This window comes from Jaculus jaculus, chromosome 18, assembly GCF_020740685.1.
Source record: "Jaculus jaculus isolate mJacJac1 chromosome 18, mJacJac1.mat.Y.cur, whole genome shotgun sequence".
Lineage (NCBI taxonomy): Eukaryota > Metazoa > Chordata > Mammalia > Rodentia > Dipodidae > Jaculus > Jaculus jaculus.
In genome coordinates, this window is record NC_059119.1 from 49,139,037 (window position 1) to 49,161,415 (window position 22,379).

Consider the following 22,379-nt stretch of genomic DNA (forward strand, 5'->3'; position numbering starts at 1 on the left):
ATTTTTAAAGAATTCCAGCTTGGGGCTGGAGAGACGGCTTAGTGGTTAAGCACTTGCCTGAGAAGCCTAAGGACCCCCGTTCGAGGCTCGACTCCCCAGGACCCGTTAGCCAGATGCACAAGGGGGTGGGGGGCCCATGCATCTGGAGTTCGTTTACAGTGACTGATGACCCTGGCATGCCCATTCTCTCTCTTTCTGTCTTTCTCTCTGTCGCTCTCAAATAAATAAAAATAAACAAAAATTAAAATAAATAAATAAATAATTCCAGCTTGACCTATTGCAGTAGTTTTTTTTGTTTTGGTTTTTCAAGGTAGAGTCTCACTCTGGCCAGGCTGACCTAGGCCTTGAACTCAGAGACCCTTCTACCTCTGCCTCCCTAATGCTGGGATTAAAGGCGTATGCCACCACACCCAGCTTGTCGTAGCTATTTTTATTGTCTCAACAGATAATAGTTATACCCTCTGTAATTTTTTGGTGTGTGTGGTCTGTGTGTGCACGTGATGGTGAAGATGTGCTCTCCCTGTGTACCTGCCTATGGAGGGCCAGAAGACATGGGGTCGTCTCACTCACCATGCGCTCTTCCCGCTTTATCTCCCTGTTACGGGTACGGTCTCTCAGTGAATCTGGACCTCACCAGTTCTCAGTGAGACTGGCTGACCATGGAGGCCCACCCTCTCCCCTCGCCCTAGTCGGTGCTGGGGTTACAGGCATGTGCAGCCATGCCTGGCCTCTTACGTGGGTGCTGGGGATGGAGCACAGGTCCTCATGCTTGCTTAGCAAGCACTGTCAGCAACTGAGCCTAAAGAATTTGCGCATTACCAATAAGTCAAGGAAACCAGTGCTTGCCACAAATGACGCTGTCTACATGGACACAACTGACACTTTAAAGACATTTAAGGGAACAGCCAAAGATCTGTACTCTAGACTTTTTGCCATTGTTGCATCAAATTATATTTATAAAATTGTAAGAAATCCATAGGAATTCTTCACAGTAATAAAAACGTATATGAAAACCATTTCGATTATCTTCTATGTAAATAACACACTGCCCAAGTCACATACTGCTTACATAGTCATATGTAAATTCATTTTAGATTTTAATTGATAAGAAAAAGACTCTTTCACTAGACAATGAGAGATCATACAACTTATTCTTTTCAGTTTTTGTCTCAGCTTCTTCGAGACTCAAATTTTACTTGGGCTGAGCTTTTGTTGTGCCTTCCAGTATTTTCTGTTAGCTCTTGAAATGTTAGTGTGTGTAGTACAGAATTCTACTACATACTTATTTATCACACGCTTCAAAGTTAGGTGCAAGATAGCTACTGTGAATATTTAGAATTTGAATCAAATGTCATAGTTCTTCATCAATGCCTCTGAAATAGCAACAAGCCGTAAGTACTCAAATGGTAACCAATGTCTCAAATTTATTAAATTTAATTTTCATATTGGAAATCTACGTGGTTGGGCTAGAGAGATGGCGTAGCAGTTAAGCACCTGTGAAGCCTAAGGACCCCGGTTCAAGGCTCGATTCCCCAGGACCCACGTTAGCCAGATGGACAAGGGGGTGCACACGCCTGGAGTTCGTTTGCAATGGCTGGAGGCCCTGGTGTGTCCATTCTCCCTCTCTTTCTGCCTCTTTCTCTCTCTGTCACTCTCAAATAAGACAAAAACAAACCAAAAAAAAAAAAAAAGAAATCTAGGTGGTCAAAAAAGTTGTTTCATTTTTGGTGAAGAAAGTATTTTATACAGGTCTTCTACAAAGAAAATATTAAAAATGTAAACTTTTAAGTTTGCTTAAGTCTTCTCTAAAGAAAATACTAAATTTTAAAATTTAAGGTTTCTTAAGTTTACTTACCATGTCTTTTCAAAATTGACATAGTATTTTAGTTAGAACAAAAAACGCTTACATACCTTATGTAAACAAGTATCCACTACCCAATTGCACACATTTTCCAGGTCATCAGATACCTCAAGCCTAGACTTTACATATTGACAGAGCTCCTCATTACTCATGACATCCCAGATCCCATCACAAGCCAAGACGATAAATTCATCCTCTTCTGCCCTTAGAACTTCATAGACCTCAGGCTCTGGAGAAACAAGCTGTTCTGTTGGGCCCTTGCCGTCCACACACTTGTAATCATAGTCACCCAGAGCACGAGACACGGCTAAGGAACCATTAACACGCTGGATCATCACGCTCCCTCCTGCATTTTGGATTCGCTCCTTTTCCCCTGGATTACAAGGTTTGTGATCCTGGGTAGAAAAGAAGACATGTCCATTCCTACACAGAACAGCGCGCGAGTCACCACAGTTGATAAAGTAGATGTGTTTGGGTGAGATCAAAACTCCCACTGCCGTTGAACCGCTCCTGTCCATCCCATTTCTGAGGTCTGAAAAGTTACGCATGTATTCATCGATTTTCAAAAAGCCAGTTCGGATACCGGTCTTGACATTTTCCACAGAAGGCTCGGGAGGCGATCCCGACTTGCCAGCTGCCCTGAAGTCTTCATTAGTAGTGATGTGTTCTAATAAATGTGCTGAGCAGTAATTTGCTACTCGGGAACCAGCGTGACCATCATAAACAGCAAAAAAGGACCAGTCTTCTAAGCCGTGGGGGATGCTTACAACAGCCGTGTGTGCATCTTCCATTTCCACTCTCCATCCTTGCATGCTGCTCAGGCCATAGCGTAAACCATTCCCAGCACCATGTGCATTATGTTTTTCAGTTTTGGGTTTATCCAAAAATGCACCCATATTTAGTAATGAATCTGAAAAGGGAAAAAAATTAGAGGTGTTAAGTGTTTTAAATTGATAGAAAATGCATTTACATTACCCCAGTCATTCATAGAGACATGCTACACAAATATGTATTCCCAAAGGTAAGACGTCATTCATAAACAACCTTTTCACCCTGGGCTAGAGTGTGATCCTACCTCAAAAACGAAACAAGACAAGACCAAATTCTGTGGAAGAGCCCTGGGTTTGACCCCTAGCCCTACATAAACCAGCTGTGGTAGAGCACACCTGCCTGTGACCAAGCCAGGTAAAGAGGTGGAGGAAAACAGGGTCAGCAGTTCAAGGTCATTCTGGGCTAATATGTCTTGGTTCAAAAGGAAAAAGTCCTTTTTATTGAAATGTAACTAAGCAAATAATTAGGACGGGCATGTTAGAATTACTTTTCACAATTCCATTTATTTACCTATTTATTTATTTATTTGCAAGCAGAGAGAGATAGAGATGAGACAAGACAGAGAGAATGGGCACACCAGGGCCTCTAGCCACTGCAAACGAACTCCAGATGCGTGCAACACATTTTGTATCTGACTTTACCTGAGTGCTGGGGAATCAAACCTGGGGCGTTAGGCTTTGCAGGCAAGTGCCTTAACCACTTAGCCATCTCCCCAGCCCCGTCTTTCACAATTTTAACCTGTCCAGATACTTATAACTTCTCATCAGTAATGCACCATGCATATTTCAAAAGTGCATTTCAATTTTTTGCCATACAGTCAAGTTCAGTCACTTTGAACAAGGCAGGAAAAACAAGTGTTTCTCCACAGGTATCTTCTATTATTCAAGGAAGAAATGAATTTATACTTGGTAAAGAAGGAAAACGGTTAATTTGCTGCTATACAAAAAAACAAACAAACAAACAAAAACATGAGAAAAATCAGAATCAAAGGATGAAATCCCCCACTGTTCCTGAAAAACATTAATAGCACACCTGGTTAATCATTTATTTTGATGGTGAACTCTCTGACAATGAACAAGAAAAACTACTTGAAAAACTGCTGTTTAAAAAAAAAAAAATTGAATGTAAGGCAAGCACAGTGTTGCTAACCTTTAATCCCTGCATTCAAGAGACTGGCAGGAGGATGGCCATGAGTTCGAAGCCAGTCTGGGGCTACTGAATGACTTCCAGGTCAGTCTAGGGTTGGGAGACTGAATGCAAAGCTGAGGTCCCCGCCTCTGTGGGAAGATTGTGGCTGCTTTGTTCTCCTCAGTCACTGTCACAGGAGCAAATTTCACTGAGGCCCTCAGTTTACAATCAAGCTCAATTATGTTTCATGCTTATACATAAAACTGACAGCGTCCTAGGAAGTACTCAATAGGACATCAAACAAAGACCAGGTGGATTTGAAAAATAAAGAAAAAACTTGTTGTACCAAGCATTTCTGTAGAATCATTAAATCAAAATTAAGAGCATGATTATTTTTGTGTATTTTTTTTTTTTTTTTTTTTTGGCCTTACCCTCTAGCTCTGTAAAGTTCTATCTTCCCCCCGAAAAAAAAAGCCATAATAAAGTCTTCTGGAAATTCTTCCCCCAACATGCTCTACTACACATCATTAAAACTTTACCACAGGGCTGGAGAAATGGCTTAGCAGTTAGGCATTTGCCTGCAAAGCCAAAGGAGTTTGGTTTGATTCCCCAGTATCCACCTACTGCTTTTTTTTTGTTGTTTGTTTGTTTTTTCGAGGTAGGGTCTCACTCTAGCCCAGGCTGACCTGGAAATTCACTCTGTATTCTCAGGGTGGTCTCGAATTCATGGCAATCCTACTACCTCTGCCTCCCGAGTGCTGGGATTAAAAGTGTGCACTACCATGCCTAGCTCTGTTTTTTTTACAGGCGTGAGCCACTATGCCTGGCTTCAAATTCCAGATGAAAGTTAGAGAAGTTCGTAGGCTTATTGGCTAAAGTTTCCAAAATGATGGCAAACCATCATCCTCTTCATCACTTATAAAACTTAAATTTTAAAATTCAAGTATGGGGCTGGAGAGATGGCTTAGTGGTTAAGGCACTTGCCTGCGAAGCCTAGGGACCCAGGTTTGATTCCTCAGGACCCACATACACCAGATGTGCAAGGTACTGCATGCATCTGGAGTTCATTTGCAGTGGCCGGAGACCCTGGTACGCCCACTTTCTCCCTTTCTCCCTGCCTATCTTTCTCCAATAAATAAATAAATAAATAAAAATATTTTTAAAAAGGCACAGATGGGGCTGGAGAGATGGGTTAGCAGACTTGCCTGTGAAGCCTAAGGACCCCGGTTCAAGGGTTGATTCCCCAGGACCCATGTAAGCCAGATGTACAAGGTGGCACATGCATATGGAGTTCATTTGCAGTGGCTGGAGGCCCTGGTGCACCCATTCTCGCTCTATGTACCTGCCTCTTTCAAATAAATAAAATAAAAACAAAAAAAATGTTTAAATCAGGTGTGTCTTCCTATATGAAATCTTACAAGTCATTCCAACGAAAGCTACTTATCTGCCTGTACTCCTGCAGTTAGTTTTTCTCAATTAACTATTTATTGCTTGACAGAACATTAATGTTTATATACTTAATTCATATACTTAAATACAGTATGTGCAAATGTCATATGGAACCAAATTTTAATTTCACTCTTTTATTCAAACCAAAAAGCAATGTTCTTACTGAATCTACTTTTAAGCAGAACTAAATTAGCTCATTATTTTTAATTACTTATCAAACTTGAGGTTTATATTTTTTTGTCTATTTTAAAGGAAGAGTGACCTATTTGACTTTTGAGAAAATGTATTTATTTTCGACTGTTTTCAGACAGGATCTTGCCACATAGCACAGGATGGTCTCAATTTCATGATCCTCCTGCCTCAGCCTCTGAGTGCTGAGAATACAGATGCGTTCCAACACGTCTGACTTTTTACAATATTCTACGAAACTGAATTTTATAGATTCTCTCCATGTTAATAGGTGCCATATGTGAACCTCAAAGAATAATGACAAAACACACGTGTGATCCCAGCACTTGGGGAAGAGGAGGGGAGGGAAGAGGCAGGAGGATCACTCCAAACTCGAGGCCAGCCTGGTTTCCATAGCTAGTTCCAGATCAGCCAAGGCCACAGAGTGAGATACTGCCTCAAACCACATCCCAGCTCACTGCTACAGAGGTGAACATGTGAGCTAGGTACACATGACACAGCTTCTCAAGCTACGACGTCACCTGTGTGTAGGCGACACTGGCGGAGATGGCTTGGGGGATAAGGCGCTCACCACCCACCCTGGAGGCCAGGAGTTTGGTCGCCAGCAAGCAGTAACTGCTGAGGGGGCAGGACAGCTGGCCCGTAATCTTGGACCAGAGGAGGCGGAGCAGGCATTCCGAGGGCAAGCTGGCTAGCTAGATCAGCTCAATCTGCGAGCTCTGGGGTCAGGTGAGAGACCACGTCTCTGTAAAGCAAGGTGGAGAGAAATCTAGGAGGAGGCCTGGCAGCAACCTCTAGTCTCCACATGTGTGTGTATGCGCGCACATACACACACACACGCCAATACATGTTCAAAAATAAAGGTACTATGTTTATATATTTTTTCCTCAGGAAGCTTGAAATGTTCTTCAGATTCTTTTCTTGCTTCACCTTATTATTATGTTCTCCCCCAAAATGTTTCTTTGATGTTATTTTGTCATTTCTTACTAGCACAGAAAGAATTAGATTTCATTATGGCATTTGTCTTCAGATTCTTAAAAACTTTTTTTTTGTTGTTCTTTTTTTCTGGGGTTTTTGTTTTGTCTAAGTAGTCCAAACTGACCTCAAAAGTGCAATCCTTCTGCCTCAGCTTCTGGAGTGCTGGAATTTGAAGAATGTACTACCACACCTGGCTTAAAAAAACCTTTTGACAGCAAAAGCAGATGAAAAGTATAACTGCCCCTCGCCAGGGCTAGAGAGATGGCTTAGCAGTTAAGGTGCTTGCCTGGGAAGCCTAAGGACCCAGGTTTGATTCCCCAGGACCCATGTAAGCCAAAGATGCACAAGTGATGCACGTGCCTGGAGTTTGTTTACAGTGGCTAGAGGCCCTGGTACACCCCTTCCTCTCTCTCCCACCCTCTCTCTCTCAATAAATAATAGCCCCAAATGCTAAGAATTGTTTCACTTGGTCCAAGCTTACCTCTCTGAGTAATCTATAATACTTACAAGACTCAACTAATGGAATTTCAGATTAAAGGAAGTTTCTGATGCCCAAACCTGGGTTAAAGGATCTCTAAACCTACATGATAGTGTCACTGGGAACAGAACTGTCAATGTGAAGCCTAGGAAGAATAGGATGAAATGATCTGGCAGAAGAGCTGGGTCACTATCTCGAGTGAGTTGTGAAGGCAGCAGAAACCACCACAATAGAGGATAGGCTTGAATGATCTCTGGAAGTGGCAGGAGACTCGGACAAAGAGAGGAGGAACCCAAGCACTCGGGAGGCTAGGTGGAGAGGGCCACAGCACTTAGGGCCCACCCTGGGAACACCATGCCCAACAGAAAGGAATCCATACTAAGCAAAATCCCTCAGACAGGCACAGAGCTTCTCATCAGTGCCCACTATCAAATATAAGTACAAAGTCAAAAGCAAACACAAAAGAATTTTCCTGCCTTGTGTGGTGGCGCATGTCTTTCGTCCCAGCACTCGGGAGGCAGAGGTAGGAGTATCACTATGGGTTCAAGGCCACTCTGAGCCTACATAGTAAATTCCAGGCCAGCCTGGTCTAGAGCAAGACCCTACCTCAAAAAACCAACAACAACAACCAAAAAAGAATTTTACTACCCCGAGACCACAACAAGCAGAAAAGAGTATACTTGGAGAGACCTATGCTGGAAAAAGAAAATGAACAGAAGGAAAGCTGGGAAAAAAGAACCAAACAGGCAAACTCCTTCCAGAAAGACAGAACATTTTCAATCCGTGAAGAAAGAGGAGGTTTTAAGTAGAAAAGAACATACAGAAGGACTAAAGAATCCCTGGAAGGTAAAAACAATCTGTAAAAGAGACAATGCTGGTAAGATAAAAGTTAAAGAAAACTCAAACATTAGAGCCTAAGATAGAGAGTGAGGCATCAAGAGCACCACCCTCCCAGAGTAAGAAAACAGCAATCATCGACACTGACATACTAAGTAGGTCAGTACGAACCTGCAGATACATTCTGCTTTTCAAAACTACTGAGAGGGGCTGGAGAGGTGGCTTAGCGGTGAAGGCATTTGCTTGCAAAGCCAAAGGACCCAGGTTGGTTCCTCAGGACCCACATAAGCCAGTTGCACAAGGTGGTGCATGCGTCTGGAGTCCATCTGCTGAGGCTGAAGGCCCTGGCATGCCCAATCTCTCTGCCTCTTTCTCTTTCAAATAAAATAAATAAATATATATATAAACCTCTGAGGGGCTGGGACAGTGACTCAGCGGTTAAAGGGGTTGCCTATAAAGCCTGATGGCCCGAGTTAGATACCCTAGTACCCACGTAAAGCCAGATACACAGAGTGGCACGTGCATCTGGAATTCATTTGAATCAGTATTAGACCTTGACATGCCTATGCTTTCTCTATCTATCTATCTAATAAGTAAATATTTAAATAGGAATACTGTCCTTTCCTTTTTTTTTTTTTTTTTTTGGTTTTTCGAGGTAAGGTTTCACTCTAGCCCAGGCTGACTTGGAATTCACTATGGAGTCTCAGGGTGGCCTCGAACTCATGGCGATCCTCCTACCTCTGCCTCCCAAGTGCTAGGATTAAAGGCGTGCGCCACCACACCCGGCTGTCCTTTCCTTGAAAGAAGTAAATTCGCTGGTGAACAGGATTCTTGGAAAAGATAATTAAGAGGAACAGAGATAGCGGTTACTGCTCAAGCCCGAGTACGCAAGTTTGGATCGCCAGGTCTCATGTAGAAAGCTGGAAGCTCTGTCTGGCTTCTGTGACCTCCTTCAGTGAGAGAAAGACGGGAGGAGACAGGAGCACTCCCAGGAGCTCACGGCGGGCACAGCAAAGAACAGGAGCACAGGGGATCTGGAGTGGGAAACCCCGCCTCCAGTGAGGTGGACAGTGAGGATGGACCTGAAAGTTGTCCTCTGACCTCCACACACACCATGGCATTGCCCACACATGCATTCACCCATGTAACTCACGTACATACAAGAAAAGAAAAAGATAATTCAGTCAGGCCTAGTGGCAGAGCCTGTAATCCCAGCTACTTGGAAACATGAGGCAAGAGGACAGATTACATATTCAAGGCCTGTCTGGGACTACCCTGTGCATTTAAGGCCAGTCTGAGTAACTTATTAACCTGGTTTCAAAATAAGTTTAAGGGTTGGAACTGTAATTCAATGGTACAGTGTTTGCCTAGCATGTGCAAGGACCTGGATTCACTTCCCAGCTCACAAAGAAAAAAAAAAGTGTAATTCTACATTAAATGCAAAGTAAAAATATGGCAGAAATGATCTCTACAAGGCAGCAATAAATTAAACTATAGCACAAAACTATTTAGTATCATTTAATGCTGTCTGGTCACATTAGCCCTCTTTTGGTTTCCCCATTACGCCAAGCTTGGTTCCCCATTTGGACTTTTTGCTGTTTATTCTCCCTAATTACTCTCTTACCCTTCATCCCCAATATCTGCATGGCTGGCTGCTTCTTAATATTAGATCTCAGCTCTAATATCATCGCAGACAAACTTTCTAGTCTTAAGCATTCCCCAGACACCAGGACATCTCATTTTTCTGTTTATTTTACTCATAGCTTGCTGAAAGTGTTTCTCCTTCAATTCTTTATTGTTTGACTCGAATACAAGCTCCGTCTGTCTTATCCACTGCCCAGACGACTCACAGTCGACACTCCGTGAGCATTTGCAGAATGAATGAACGAGCACGTGAACACTACATCAACTAGCTGGTCTCCTATAAAAACATGCATTTGAAAATGCTCACACTAAGATGTACTAGAGGTGAAAATGGGTGGCCCAACACTCCCAACTCAAGCTCAGTAAGGGTGGAAAGTAAATGCAAGAGTGCTAATGCAAGTTCAGTGTCCTGACCTGCCAAACAAATGTCTGAAGCCGGCACTCAGTTCAGAGCGCCACATTTAACGGAGACAGCAATGGAGGTGAGACATACCCCACCCAAGCAGGAGACAGACAGAAGAGGCAAACCAGAGAACACCCTTCATGGGAGGGAGCGGAGAACCCGAGACTGGTAAGAATAGAAGAGGTATTAAGTCCTAACAGAACTGATGGTAAACACTGAAATCTTTTAAAAGAAGAAAAGGCTTATTCATGTGTTCCAGAAAGCAGATCCAGCATCAATGGAATTAAAAAAGAAAAAAATGAGTCTGGCTAAGAGCAAGACTTTTTTTTTTACTGCCCCACCCCCCACCACGTGCTGGGGATCAAACACAAGGCCTCACACAGGCTAGACTATGGCTCTACTACTGCCCCCCAAGATATTCTTTCAAAGATTATTTTATTAGGGATGATGAAGGAAGGAATGCAGTCAAGTTGAAAAGAGAAGTCAAGCAGTCTCTCGCTCACTCAGTTAACATTTAAACCCTTACATGCTGAGTCCTCACCCCTCCCCCACGCACACACAGGGCTGTAGAACAGGAGCACGGAAGCAGCTCGGGGCACAGCAAACGCTCAGCACATGAGACCTTCGTTACGTCCCCTGTATGCAAGAACTGGCAGGACACACTGGAGCGCACGCACTGTTTCAAAGCATCATCTGTTGCCTGTCACTATCCTTTTCAAGCTAAAGCCAAACTAGAATCTGAGAAAGAAAACAACAGACACAGAGAGGTTTGTCTGAAGAGCATGAGTAGAAACTGTGGTGCTCCACTAAGATGAAGTACTAAAAATACTTTAAGAACCCACACGTGATAACGCAAAGACAAACAAAACCAAAAATACACTCAAATACAAGATGTGTACATAGAATACGTGCAAATGGTGAAATGGCTGCGGTGAGACTATGAAGTTGGAGGAGTTTACAGACTCAAAACAACTATGACAGTCATTGTTGGAGTTCGGTGACAGGTTAATGTATGTCTTTATGTACTTTTATGTCTGTCTAAAATTTCCATAAAAAGAACTTAATGTTGTTTTACAACCAATCTGGCAGAAGGAAGATATTCTAAAGAGACACATTCTAAGCTTGCTTTTCGTTATCACTTTTTAAAACATTGGTCCCCACGGAATTGGAATTTCCGTGGAAAAAACAACAGAAGCCTGGTATCGCCAGAAGAAGAGCCTGTCTTCCAGAAAGAGATCTCACACAGTCTGCACAAGACACTGGAGCACAGATGATGGAGGACAGGAACACCTGGACCAGACCTGCTTACTTACGTGTACCTCTTGCCCAATTCTTGAACTTAAACCTCATGCCAGGATCACGAAGACGGATGGGGGGGGGGGTACTGTTTCTCTATATTTGTCCAGGCTGAATAAATCTTTGTTGTTTTTACTATTTCGTATTTTTTGAAAGATTTTATTTTTACTTATTTATTAGAGTCAGAAAGAAAGGGGTGAGGAGAGAGAATGAGAATCAGGGCTTCCAGCCACTGCAAATGAACTCCAGACACATGTGCCACCATGTGCACCTGGTTTCTATGGGACCAGGAGAACGGAACCTGGGTTCTTAGGCTTCACAGGCATGCGCCTTAACTGCTAAGCCATCTCTCCAGCTCCACCATTTCATATTTTTAATTGGCCTACTGGGAAAGGTGGTTGAGCTAAGCTTCTTAGGACTGTCAGGCCCAGACTTTGAGTTAACAACTCAGGCAACAGTGTTTTCAGGTTTAGAGAAAGCAGGACCACCTAATCTTGAATAACCAAACTTGGCTAATGTGAATCACAAGGAAATTTAAATTGCAAGTCATAAAAAAAAGCTGCCTTAACACTTTCAATCTTTATGTACCTAATAATTACCAGTGAGAGCTATTAGTTCCACTTTGACCAGTCAACCCCAAGGTGAGAATCTTCAGCTTTTTTTCCCCCATTTGAGTTTTCAAGGTAGGGTCTCACTCTAGCTCCGGCTGGTCTTGAGAGATCCTCCTACCTCAGCTCCTGAGAGCTGGGATTACAGGCATGAGCCAGCTCATCTAGCGTGGGCCAGAAAGAAGAGAGGTCTGGTTTAAAACCAAGCTTCTGTACAGTAAGCAGAGCACTCCTGTGAAGGGCTAACTGTCCTCCTCCATCCTGATGCTGTGTCAGAGGCTCATTAAAACAAGGTGTCGCCGGGCGTGGTGGCGCACGCCTTTAATCCCTGCACTCGGGAGGCAGAGGTAGGAGGACTGCCATGAGTTTGAGGCCACCCTGAGACTTCATAGTGAATTCCAGGTCAGCCTGGGCTAGAGTGAGACCCTACCTCGAAAAACAAAAAACAAAAACAAACAAACAAAAAAAAACAACAAGGTGTCACACCGTTTTTACCTTATTTGAAGCACCAAGGAATAAACAAACACCTCTATAAAACTTACTGTAGGACAAACACTTTAACCCCTATTCTTTACAATGAAAGGTACGTATATGTGTGTGTGTATACACACACATTAAAAGAAGCAAATAATCCTCATGGTAACCTTAAACTAGAAGTCTTTAGGCCATGTGAATCACAGCGTTTCATCACAGGACATCCAGATACCGCAAAGTTCCCCTCCCTGCAGTTGGCGCGCTTTCAGGCTGAGGGGCACGTGGTCATTAGCAAGGCTTGCTTAAAGAACGACACAATCTGTCAACCCCATCTGTCTCCTGTCAGCGAAAGGACGTGCTGTCAGGGAGGCCTCGGGCTCCTGGAAAAGACTTCTGTAAAGGGTTTATGAAGACTAGCATAATCTGTCCTTTTGACTAGAAAAGTAATATAAATAGCAATAATAATGCTTCTCTTCAATGAATTTTATATGCCAGACATTATTATCAAGTTATTACACTATTCCATTTAATCCTAGTAACAAACCAGTAAGGTTAGCACTTGAAACTCTCATTTTACAATAAAAAACTAAAATTCGAAAGGGATTACTAGGAAAACTAGATCTGGAGTTCAGTTAATCGAGTAATAACGTAGGGTTTTTTGTCTTGACAAATGGACTACAATAACATAAAAGTTAACATTAGCGGAAGCTGGTTAAAAAGGCACAAAGGGATTCTCTGTACTACCTTCCTAACTTCTATAACCCTCAAATCATCTCAACCGTCACTGGGCAGAGCGCTTGCCTGGATGCACAAAACCCTGCACCCAGCCCCCAGCACTACATAAACCAGCTGTGGCAGCCTCTGCTGGTCTGCTCAAGATCATTTTCGACTACATGGCAAGTTCGAGGCTAGCCTGGTCTCCAGGAGACCTTTTCTTAGACAGATGGATTGGGTGGATTGGTGGACAGACGGATGAAACTGGAAAGTAAAAGGCAAACCTCAGTTAAGTCAGTTCAGCCAATGTACTGGGTAAAGGAAGAGCTAAGGTAACTTGGAAAAGCATCTGATTTTGCCAACAACGCTAGGGTTACACATGTATCCTAACATCAAGATTATATATTGATTAGAAATTCTGACCCAGTAATTGTATTTGCAAAGTTATAAGCATTCAGATTTTTTTTAATGGACAAACTGAGAAACAGAAGTAGAGCTGAATTATAACCAAAAGGATAAACAACTATCCATAAATTCATACTAATAAAGTAATAAATGGAAATGGATAACCTCAATACAGAAAAATTCCAAATTTACACACACACACACACCCCAAACTCAAAGAATGGGACATTACTTCCCAACCCTTTAAATATAAGCTGGGCTCAGTGGCTGCCTTTTCAAAGAATACAAATGAAAGTGTGTGTGTGTGTGTGTGTGTGTGTGTGTGTGTGTGTCTTCAAAGTGGAGAAAAGTGACTAGTAATTGCTCAGCCAAGTGGTCAAGGCCAACAAAGTCATAAAACGTGCTTATATCAAGTTCTTTATCAGATGATACTAGTGAAAATGCAACACTGCTTATGATCTTCCTCCCCTCAAGCAAACCCATAATCCCTATCTAATAATAAGATAAATATTACACAAATTCCAACAATGGAATATCTTACAGTGTGTGTGAGTAGTACGCCTCACTGTCAAGGCCATAAAAAAGAAGGAAAAGTTTGAGAAATTATCACTAAGGGTTGTGACAAAACATGATGACTAAGAGGTAATGTGGCACACTTATGTAACTTGGTACATTTACATTACATGATATTTACATATTAAGTTACAGGCTTCAGCTAATAACGTACTAATGTCTGCTCATTAATTTTAAGTGCTTAACTGTGCAGCACTCACTTGAATTTTCTCATCTGACTGCAGCCAGGGAGAAAGTCACCTGAAAGCACATTTACATGACCAGCCCAAAACAGGAACGCTGGGCTAGAACGCACATGGGACTGCCTGCCCGCGGAGCGCCTACACACGGCCTTCCCTGTTGATGACGGCAGAACCACAGTGTGATCGAGGGACCTCTCAGACAGAAGTTACCAGGCCTCCCTGACCCGTCTTCAGAAGTCACAGTGCCATTTGTGCTGCACTCTGTTAGCTACATGTGTCACTAAGCCCAACCAGGTTCAAGGGAAGGGACATAAATCCTATTTCACAAAGAGTAACAGGGCCAGCATTTGGGAAGGCAAAGGCAGAGGATCAGGAGGAGATCATTAAGGTTTAGCTACAGAGCAAGTTTCATGGCTATCCTGGGTTACATGAGACTGTCTCAGAAAATAAACTACAAGTTTCATAAAGAATATTTAACACTCAGACTTGTTTTATAACCCAACTTAAAAAAAAAAAAAATCAAAAGCCTGAGGGAGACAAAGAGTTCTGTTACTCAACTGCTCTCTGAAGGCATTAATAATACCAATTTATCTAGGGAAAGTTTATACAAAGGAACACAAAGATTTTACATCTTCACAATCACCTTACATTGTGGCAAGGCCTACCAAATGACATTCATGCCCATCCACAAAGGGAGAGCAAATGTTCACTTAAATCTGGATAGAAAACCAACGATTACCACATATTATCATGAAAGCATCCAACCTGGAAAAAGAACAAATAAAGAAGCAAAAAGGGTTCAGAAAACAAAACAAAACATCCCATACACTGAGAAGGAAAAACCCTCAGGAGAAATAAAGTATTGTATTTTTGAACCAAGAAAAAGGTATTATTTAAAAATTGGAATAAGGCTGGAGAGATGGCTTAGCGGTTAAGGCGTTTGCCTGCAAGGCTTAAGGATCCAGATCCAATTCCCCAGGACTCATGTAAGCTAGATGCACAAGGTGGCGCATGCATCCAGTTTGTTTGAGGTAGCCAGAGGCCCTGGTGGGCTCATTCATACTCTCTCTCTCTCTCTCTCTTTCTCTCTCTCTCCATCTGCCTTTCTTTCTCTCCCCTGCTCAAATAAAAGTCAACAATCAGTATTAACCATCACAATATATCAAAAATATGTCCAATTATAATATGTCAATTAAAAAAACTTAAGAAAGTTAAAATGACAGAAATTTTCTAAAAGGTAAGAAAAACAAGTTGAAAAAACCATCCCAAAAATATAATTCCCTGTAACCTCTCCCCTGGAGAAAAAAAGAGGGCGAGAGATACTATAAATATGGACAGACTAAAGAAAACTGGAGTATCAGTTCAGGGTACAATATTCAACCACTGCTAAAAGGGCAGCCAAAGGAGAGTTGTTCATTAATGAAACTGTTCGGGCAAGTTGCTCAGAGATAACCAATGCTGAATATAAAAACTGCCGGACATACAATAACAACAAGAAGTAACAGTATTTCAGAACATGGTGCTGAAGATGGAATCTAAAAATTCTCAGAAAAACAGGTCATAGTAGAGAATAAGAAACCAAACGTGCATCCATGACCTACAGACCACTACCTGGCAGAGTAGACATGCACAGCATTTCCCGTGGGTCTGCTGGCTGGAACAGACACTCAGAGGTGTTCCCACGTACACAGGGAAAGCAGACAGGCAGTCACCGCGATGTAATACTCCACAGAAGTTAAAAGTACATGTGACACTCACACGTAGCGCTATAAATCAACCTCAAAAACAAAACTAGCAGGCAAAGAATACAGCGTAGGGCCACTTATTAAAAACTTACAAAATTTCTAATAGATTAGAAACAAGAATATGTAGCAAAAGGCCTTATAGCATGTCTGAATAAAGATTATCTTGATGGTAGTTACTTTTAGAGAGGAAAAGTGATGGAGTGATAATATTTAAATAAAGTTGGTGACATTCTCTTTCCCTTTGGGAGAAGTCTGGAGCACAGAGCAAAATGTTATCTTGTGTTAACTCCTGGGGATGGAAACACACACACATCTTTAAGAAGTCACACTGAGAGCTATTCGAACAGCCTGAAACAGACATAAATGTCTTGGTGCATTTGTGACAATAATTCTATACCAATTTCTTTCACTTACCAAGTGGTCACTAATACCCATATTTTTGACAGATACTGCACCACATCCCTCTCCCTAAAAAAAGGGTACTTATTCTGTTCAATTATGGAGTGTGAAAATGCTCTGTAAACATGAATGTAGAACAGAAAATGTTTGTTGAAAATAAATGTCCCTTCTGTTTTAACAGATGTCTGGTCTAACACAAATAAAAGATCAACTTATTTAAATTTATCTGCTCACTACATTTTCCAAAAGTTCTTTAAAATTCTTTCAAAGGAAATAGGAAGTGCCAGACTGATGACATATGCCTCTAATCCCAGCAAGTAGGAGACTACGGGACAGGGGCTCTGGGCCAGCCTTCTCAAGAGGGCGGGGGCAGTTACTCACAGACTGCGGGGCCTGCCTGCTTTTCTGAGTGCAAACTCGACAGCCTACCTTCTGACTACCCACCCCTCTCTTCCTTGGATGCCAGCCGAAATCCCAAGCGTGTTTGCTGTGACAACTGCGAGGCTTTTCCACCTTTTTCTCAGTAAATCTCTGCCTTACTCACAAAAGGAAAAAAAAAGGGGGGGGGGGAAATGAATACTGTAAAAGTAGGAAAAGCCAGAGATGAAACAAGACATAGTAAACAAGAAACAGCAATTGAAGTTTCAGTGTTTCCCAAAAATGAATTATACTTATCTTACACAAAATGCCTATTGTAGCTTAGTCTATTATTAGTATTTTTGAAATGAAAATAATCATTCACATTGGCATATCCCATGTGATAAGAGGGCTCCTATTTCAAGAAAGATGAAACTCAACTATTTATCCCAATTCCAGTATGTGATGGTTTAAAACAGGGGCTCCCCCACAATGCATGTATCTTGGATGCTTACTCCCCAGGTGATGCCATTGAGGGGCAGCTTTGCTGGAGGTGGACGTTGAGGTTTATTAGTCCCTGGCCTGCCAGTATTAGCAAGACTCACTCTCTTGCTGCCATTTTCCATCTGCGGTGGCAGAGGAGATACCCAGTCCTGCTCATGCCATGCTTTCCCTGCTGCCATGAAGCTTCCTCTTGAGACTGTGAGCCAAAATAAATCCCTTCCTCCCATGAGCGGCTTTTGGGCAGATGTTTTGTTCCAGCAATGTGAAGGTCACTACAACACAACTTCCATCAAGATGTTCATGAAGGAAAGTACAAAGCAAACTGAAACACTTGGAAGAAAGGAAAGGCAAAAAGGATGCAATCAATGAACACAAACATCAAAACTCTTTGGTAAACTGGGCTTGGTGATGCACGCCTTTAATCCCAGCACTCAGGAGGATTGCTGTGAGTTCAAGGCCAGTTTGGGACTACAGAGTTTTTCAGGTCAGCCTGGACTAGAGTGAGATCTTACATGGGTGGGGGGGGGGGGGGTAGAGAACAACAACAACAAAAAAAAAAACACCACTTCTTTGGGTAGATGTAAAAAAGATGGAACAGTATCCAGCTAATAGAAGGAAGTAACTGTTATCACATGCTACAACATATGTAAGTGAAAAAAAACAGTCATAATGATTCCCTTTATAGCTATAATAATCAAACTCACAAAAACAGCCAAAGTAGAACTCTGGTTATGAGTAAATTGGTCAGGAAAAGAGTTGTCTAATGGGCAAAGACCTTTAGTTTTTAAGATGAAAAAGACCTGAAACGTGGTGCACAACAAGGAGAAAATAATACAAGTCAACTAATTCCACTTAAAAACAGCTACCAGGGACTGGGTGGGACAGGGATGGAACGGGGTTGAGTGTGAACTTAGGTAGCATGGCCTGGGTTCCACGCTTAGCATCAACAGAAGAAAATGAGAGGTGATGCTTTCAATCACAATTTAACTTTTTTGAAAGCTGTTGAGGGTAAGAATGGGGCTAGAAAGTTTTCTACCCAGCAGGCAGAATGCACACTGCACGGCGACTCCCAGCTGGTGGGCAGCCACACAGCCCGGGAGATCTGGCGGCGGCGTCTACATGCTGGGCCATCAGCAAATTTACTGGCCTTCCTTGCGCTTAAGTTTCTAGAAGGCAGGGGAAATACTTACGCTTGGGGAGCTGTCATGAGAATCTTAAAGGTTCATACAAACAAAAAGTTCACAACAGTACCTCTTTCTAGTTTTGAAATCTAACTGAGCCCACACACTGTCTGAAGGGTTATCAAGAAACAAGTCTAGGATCCAGCCAGGGTCTCTTTGCTCGCCAGCCTATTGCTAGGCACAGCGCCTGGACGGACAGCTACTGCTACTTACTAAAAGAAATGACAGTAGTGATAAAACTTACCACATCCTACCAAGGAAGGGGCCCAGGCCTGAGGGAACGCACCTGTTCGCGATGCCGGCATCACCCCGAGCTCTAGTGCCGGCGCCAAGCCCCCCCCCCATCCGTGAGCTCAGAGCAACACAACGGTTGTTCCCATCCGTTTTTCTAATTTCTTTTTTGAGATGGGATTTTCATGTCTTAAAGGTTTGCCTCTGACCTCCTGATCCTCTAATGCAAGTGGCTAGGATTCCAGGTGTAACACCGCCACGCCTGCCTTCTAATTCTGAACTTTTCAGCCTTATTAAGTCTTCTTCTAAATTAGCGGTAGCATTAAGTTTTTTGAAATAATATGAAAGTTCAAAAGTATACAGAAATTGTTAAGCAATTGCTAAATTGGTATTGACTGTTCTCAAGACTAACTAGACAGCTGGTTACTGACTACACCTAGCTCTGGTAGCCAAGAGAGGTGGCTATAGACTTGCAAGTTTTAAGAATTCTTCAAAATGCAAATTTGAAAACAAATCAACTCAGTCACAAATTTTGTGAAATTTGTATGTGTAAGATATCAAATGAAAATTATTTAGATTTTTTCCCCTTTTTCTCTTTTGATTTTTTTTCTTGATTCAAAACCAAAACTAGATTCTCTTCCCACCCCCGCCGCCCAAGCTGGGACTTGAACTCATGGCTTCACAAATGCTAAGTAAGTACTAAGCTATACTACCAGCCCATGAATTTCAAATCAGGACAGTGGCATCACTTTCCCAGCGTTTTCAATACAGACAAGCTCAGGTAAGTTATAAAACAAAAGCAAGTTCTGCTGATAGCGGCATGTTGCCTTTGTTGGAAATTCTATCTGTGCTCAATATGAATCATGTTGTTATAAAACCCAGATTTGCAAAGACCATTCAGGCTACAACAAAAACATAAAACTCAGGAGGCAGAGGTAGGAGGATCACCGAGTTTGAGGCCAGCCTGAGACTGCGTCCAGATCAGCCTGGACTACAGTGAGACCCTACCTGGAAAAGCCAAAAAACAAACAACAACCACCTACATACAACTGCCATTTAGTAAACTTTAAATTAGGACTTCTCAACACAGACCAACGAAGTATATAAAAGAAGAATAAAACTAGGATTAAGTTAAATGTGCTGGCTCACGCCTGCAAGTCCAGCACAGGAGGGTGGGAGGGGAGAAAAGGAGGGAGGGGGGAGAAAGGGAGAAAGAGAGCAATTAATTAAACATCACCTGTGGCACTTTTTCAAATTTTATGCCCCTAAGCTCTTTATTATAGGCATTTAATTTTAAAACTACAAGGTCTAACTACAGGCAAGAATACAGATGACTGATTTCACAACATTGAAAGAAAATAGACTTCAAAAGTACATACTGGGGCTGGAGAGATGGCTTAGCGGTTAAGTGCTTGCCTGTGAAGCCTAAGGACCCCGGTTCGAGGCTCGGTTCCCCAGGTCCCACGTTAGCCAGATGCACAAGGGGGCGCACGCGTCTGGAGTTCATTTGCAGTGGCTGGAAGCCCTGGCGCGCCCATTCTCTCTCTCTCCCTCTATCTGTCTTTCTCTCTGTGTCTGTCGCTCTCAAATAAATAAATAATTTTTAAAAAAAGTACATACTGTGTGATTTGACTTGAATGAAACATAAGAACAGGCAAGATTAATACACGGGATTAAAGTTAGGAAACCATAAAAATGCATGTACAGGATTACTTTCAAACCAGACAAACTCATGTGGTCTTCATTAACAGCAACACGATCTAGGGGCAGATATAATGAAAGTGATGATGAATTTGGCAATATCTTGAGATGACACAGAAATGTTTCCTACAGGAGCCAAAAAAAAAAAAAAATCCCTGTACAAGTGTGACAGTACGCCACATTGGTCACTGCAGAAAATATGAAATGTCAGGTAGCTATCAGTAACAAGGAACACTATCCCTCTTTATCTAGGACCCGTGGGAAGGTCTGTAGGCTGCAGTTAACCAAGCCCTGATTCAGTCTTTGACAAGGGCAACCTGAGGGGGGTGGCATCATATGTAGTTTATCAAGTGGTCAGTTCTGAGCATGCTCATTCAAAGGTGCCTCATGCACCCAAGTGGAGAAGCCACAGGCAGCTGGCTTAGACTGTGATGAGCAGGAAAAGCACGGGGCTGGAAGCCATAAGGCTGGAAGCACTCAGAAGATGGTGAAATCTCCGAGACCACGGCGAGCGAGCGTAATTTAAGAGAAGGGACTGAGAAGGCGAGCCCCAGAGCACTGCAGCATTTTAAGGTCAGAGATGAACAGGCTCTGGAGAGTCAGTAATCGGGAGAAGTGAGGGAGCAAAGCCAAGAGGGTGGCACCCCTGAAGGCAGAAGGAAAATGTGTTTACAGACAGGAAGTGACCAACTGTGTCAAATGCTATTGTGCTTGATCCTAGGGAACAGCAACAGACATCTGTGGAGCTTACTACATACTAAAAATTGCTCTAGCATCTAAAGGCAGAACCACTCAATCCTAAGTGGAGGTATCATTACCAACACATCAGACATGAGGAAAGACACACAGAGCAGCTAAGAAACTTACCTAGGATACACAACTGTCAAGTGGTAAAACCTGGATACCAACTCGTACCGTCCAATTTCAAAAAGTCAGATGTCTAAACTATAACCTCTCAGGTTTCTAACTGGGACAAAGCAGCAGCGGTTCGCAACGTGCCAAGCGCAGCACTATGGTGGCCGAAGCAGGAGGACCCCAAGTTGGAGGTCAGCGTGGCTATGTACAGCCAGCCCATCTCACAGGCAAGTGGCAGATTCTGGGACGTCAGTGGGTGGTGAGAAAAACTTATGGCTTCTTTTGGTGCTAGTCATTCAAGTCTATCTAACTGTGTAAAACCCGTTCCCAGCATGTAGTTGCAGCAACGGCTCTGCAGACCAAATCTGTGAGTAATTACTACTATCAGTGTGTGCCCCCTTGTGCATCTGGCTTATGTGGGTCCTGGGGAAATCGAACCTGGGTCCTTCAGCTTTCCGAGCAAGTGCCTTATCCACTAAGCCATCCTCCCTGCCAGAGAATATACATATATTCTTAACATCTAAGGAAGAATGAGGATATTCTTCCCTGCACTGCTACCTTGGAGTACCGTACAGTAGACAAGGCCATGGACAGGAAGCCAGGCCATCCCACCTCTCCGAGGGTTGAAGGGCTCTAGCAGAAAACAGATTTGAATTTAAATATCAGCTTTACCACTTACTATGACTCTCACCAAATTATTTAAATGCTCGAAGACTTGATACGTCACCCTGAAAGACAGGAGTGAAAAAAAGTACCCACAAGCACAGTGACCCAGGCATGTAATTCTGGCACTTGAGCGACTGAGGCAAGAGGATTGCTATGGGCTCCACCTATATCGTAAAGCTGGTATAAGCTGAGAGATGAAGGAGATAACCACTTAGATCAGTACCTTGAATAAAATGCCTTAAAATTCTTAGTTCTCACCGGGCATGGTGGCACATCCCTTTAATCCCAGCACTTGGGAGGCAGAGGCAGGAGGATCGCCAAGAATTCAAGGCCACCCCGAGACTACACAGTGAATTCCATGTCAGCTGAGCTAGGAGACCCTACCTCAAAAAACCAAAATAAGGGCTGGAGAGATGGCTTAGCGGTTAAGCGCTTCCTGTGAAGCCTACGGACCCCGGTTCGAGGCTCGGTTCCCCAGGTCCCACGTTAGCCAGATGCACAAGGGGGCGCACGCGTCTGGAGTTCGTTTGCAGAGGCTAGAAGCCCTGGCGCGCCCATTCTCTATCTCTCCCTCTATCTGTCTTTCTCTCTGTGTCTGTCTCTCTCAAATAAATAAATAAATATTTAAAAAAAACAAAATAAATAAATGAATTTTAAAAATAAAATTAGCTCTCATTACCATTATAACTT

At 42.7% G+C, this 22,379-nt stretch overlaps 1 protein-coding gene across 3 annotated transcripts in view; it reads right to left on the bottom strand.

Moving 5' to 3' along the window:
• The window catches only part of Ppm1b (protein phosphatase, Mg2+/Mn2+ dependent 1B), a 72,269-nt gene that overhangs the window by 32,108 nt on the left and 17,782 nt on the right, over positions 1 to 22,379 (bottom strand). For all 3 annotated transcript variants that reach the window (XM_045137506.1, XM_045137507.1, XM_045137505.1), the window contains exon 2: positions 1,912 to 2,771. In XM_045137506.1, the coding sequence (XP_044993441.1) occupies positions 1,912 to 2,757 (846 nt within the window). In that variant the 5' untranslated portion in view covers positions 2,758 to 2,771. The remainder of the gene's footprint in view (positions 1 to 1,911; positions 2,772 to 22,379) is intronic.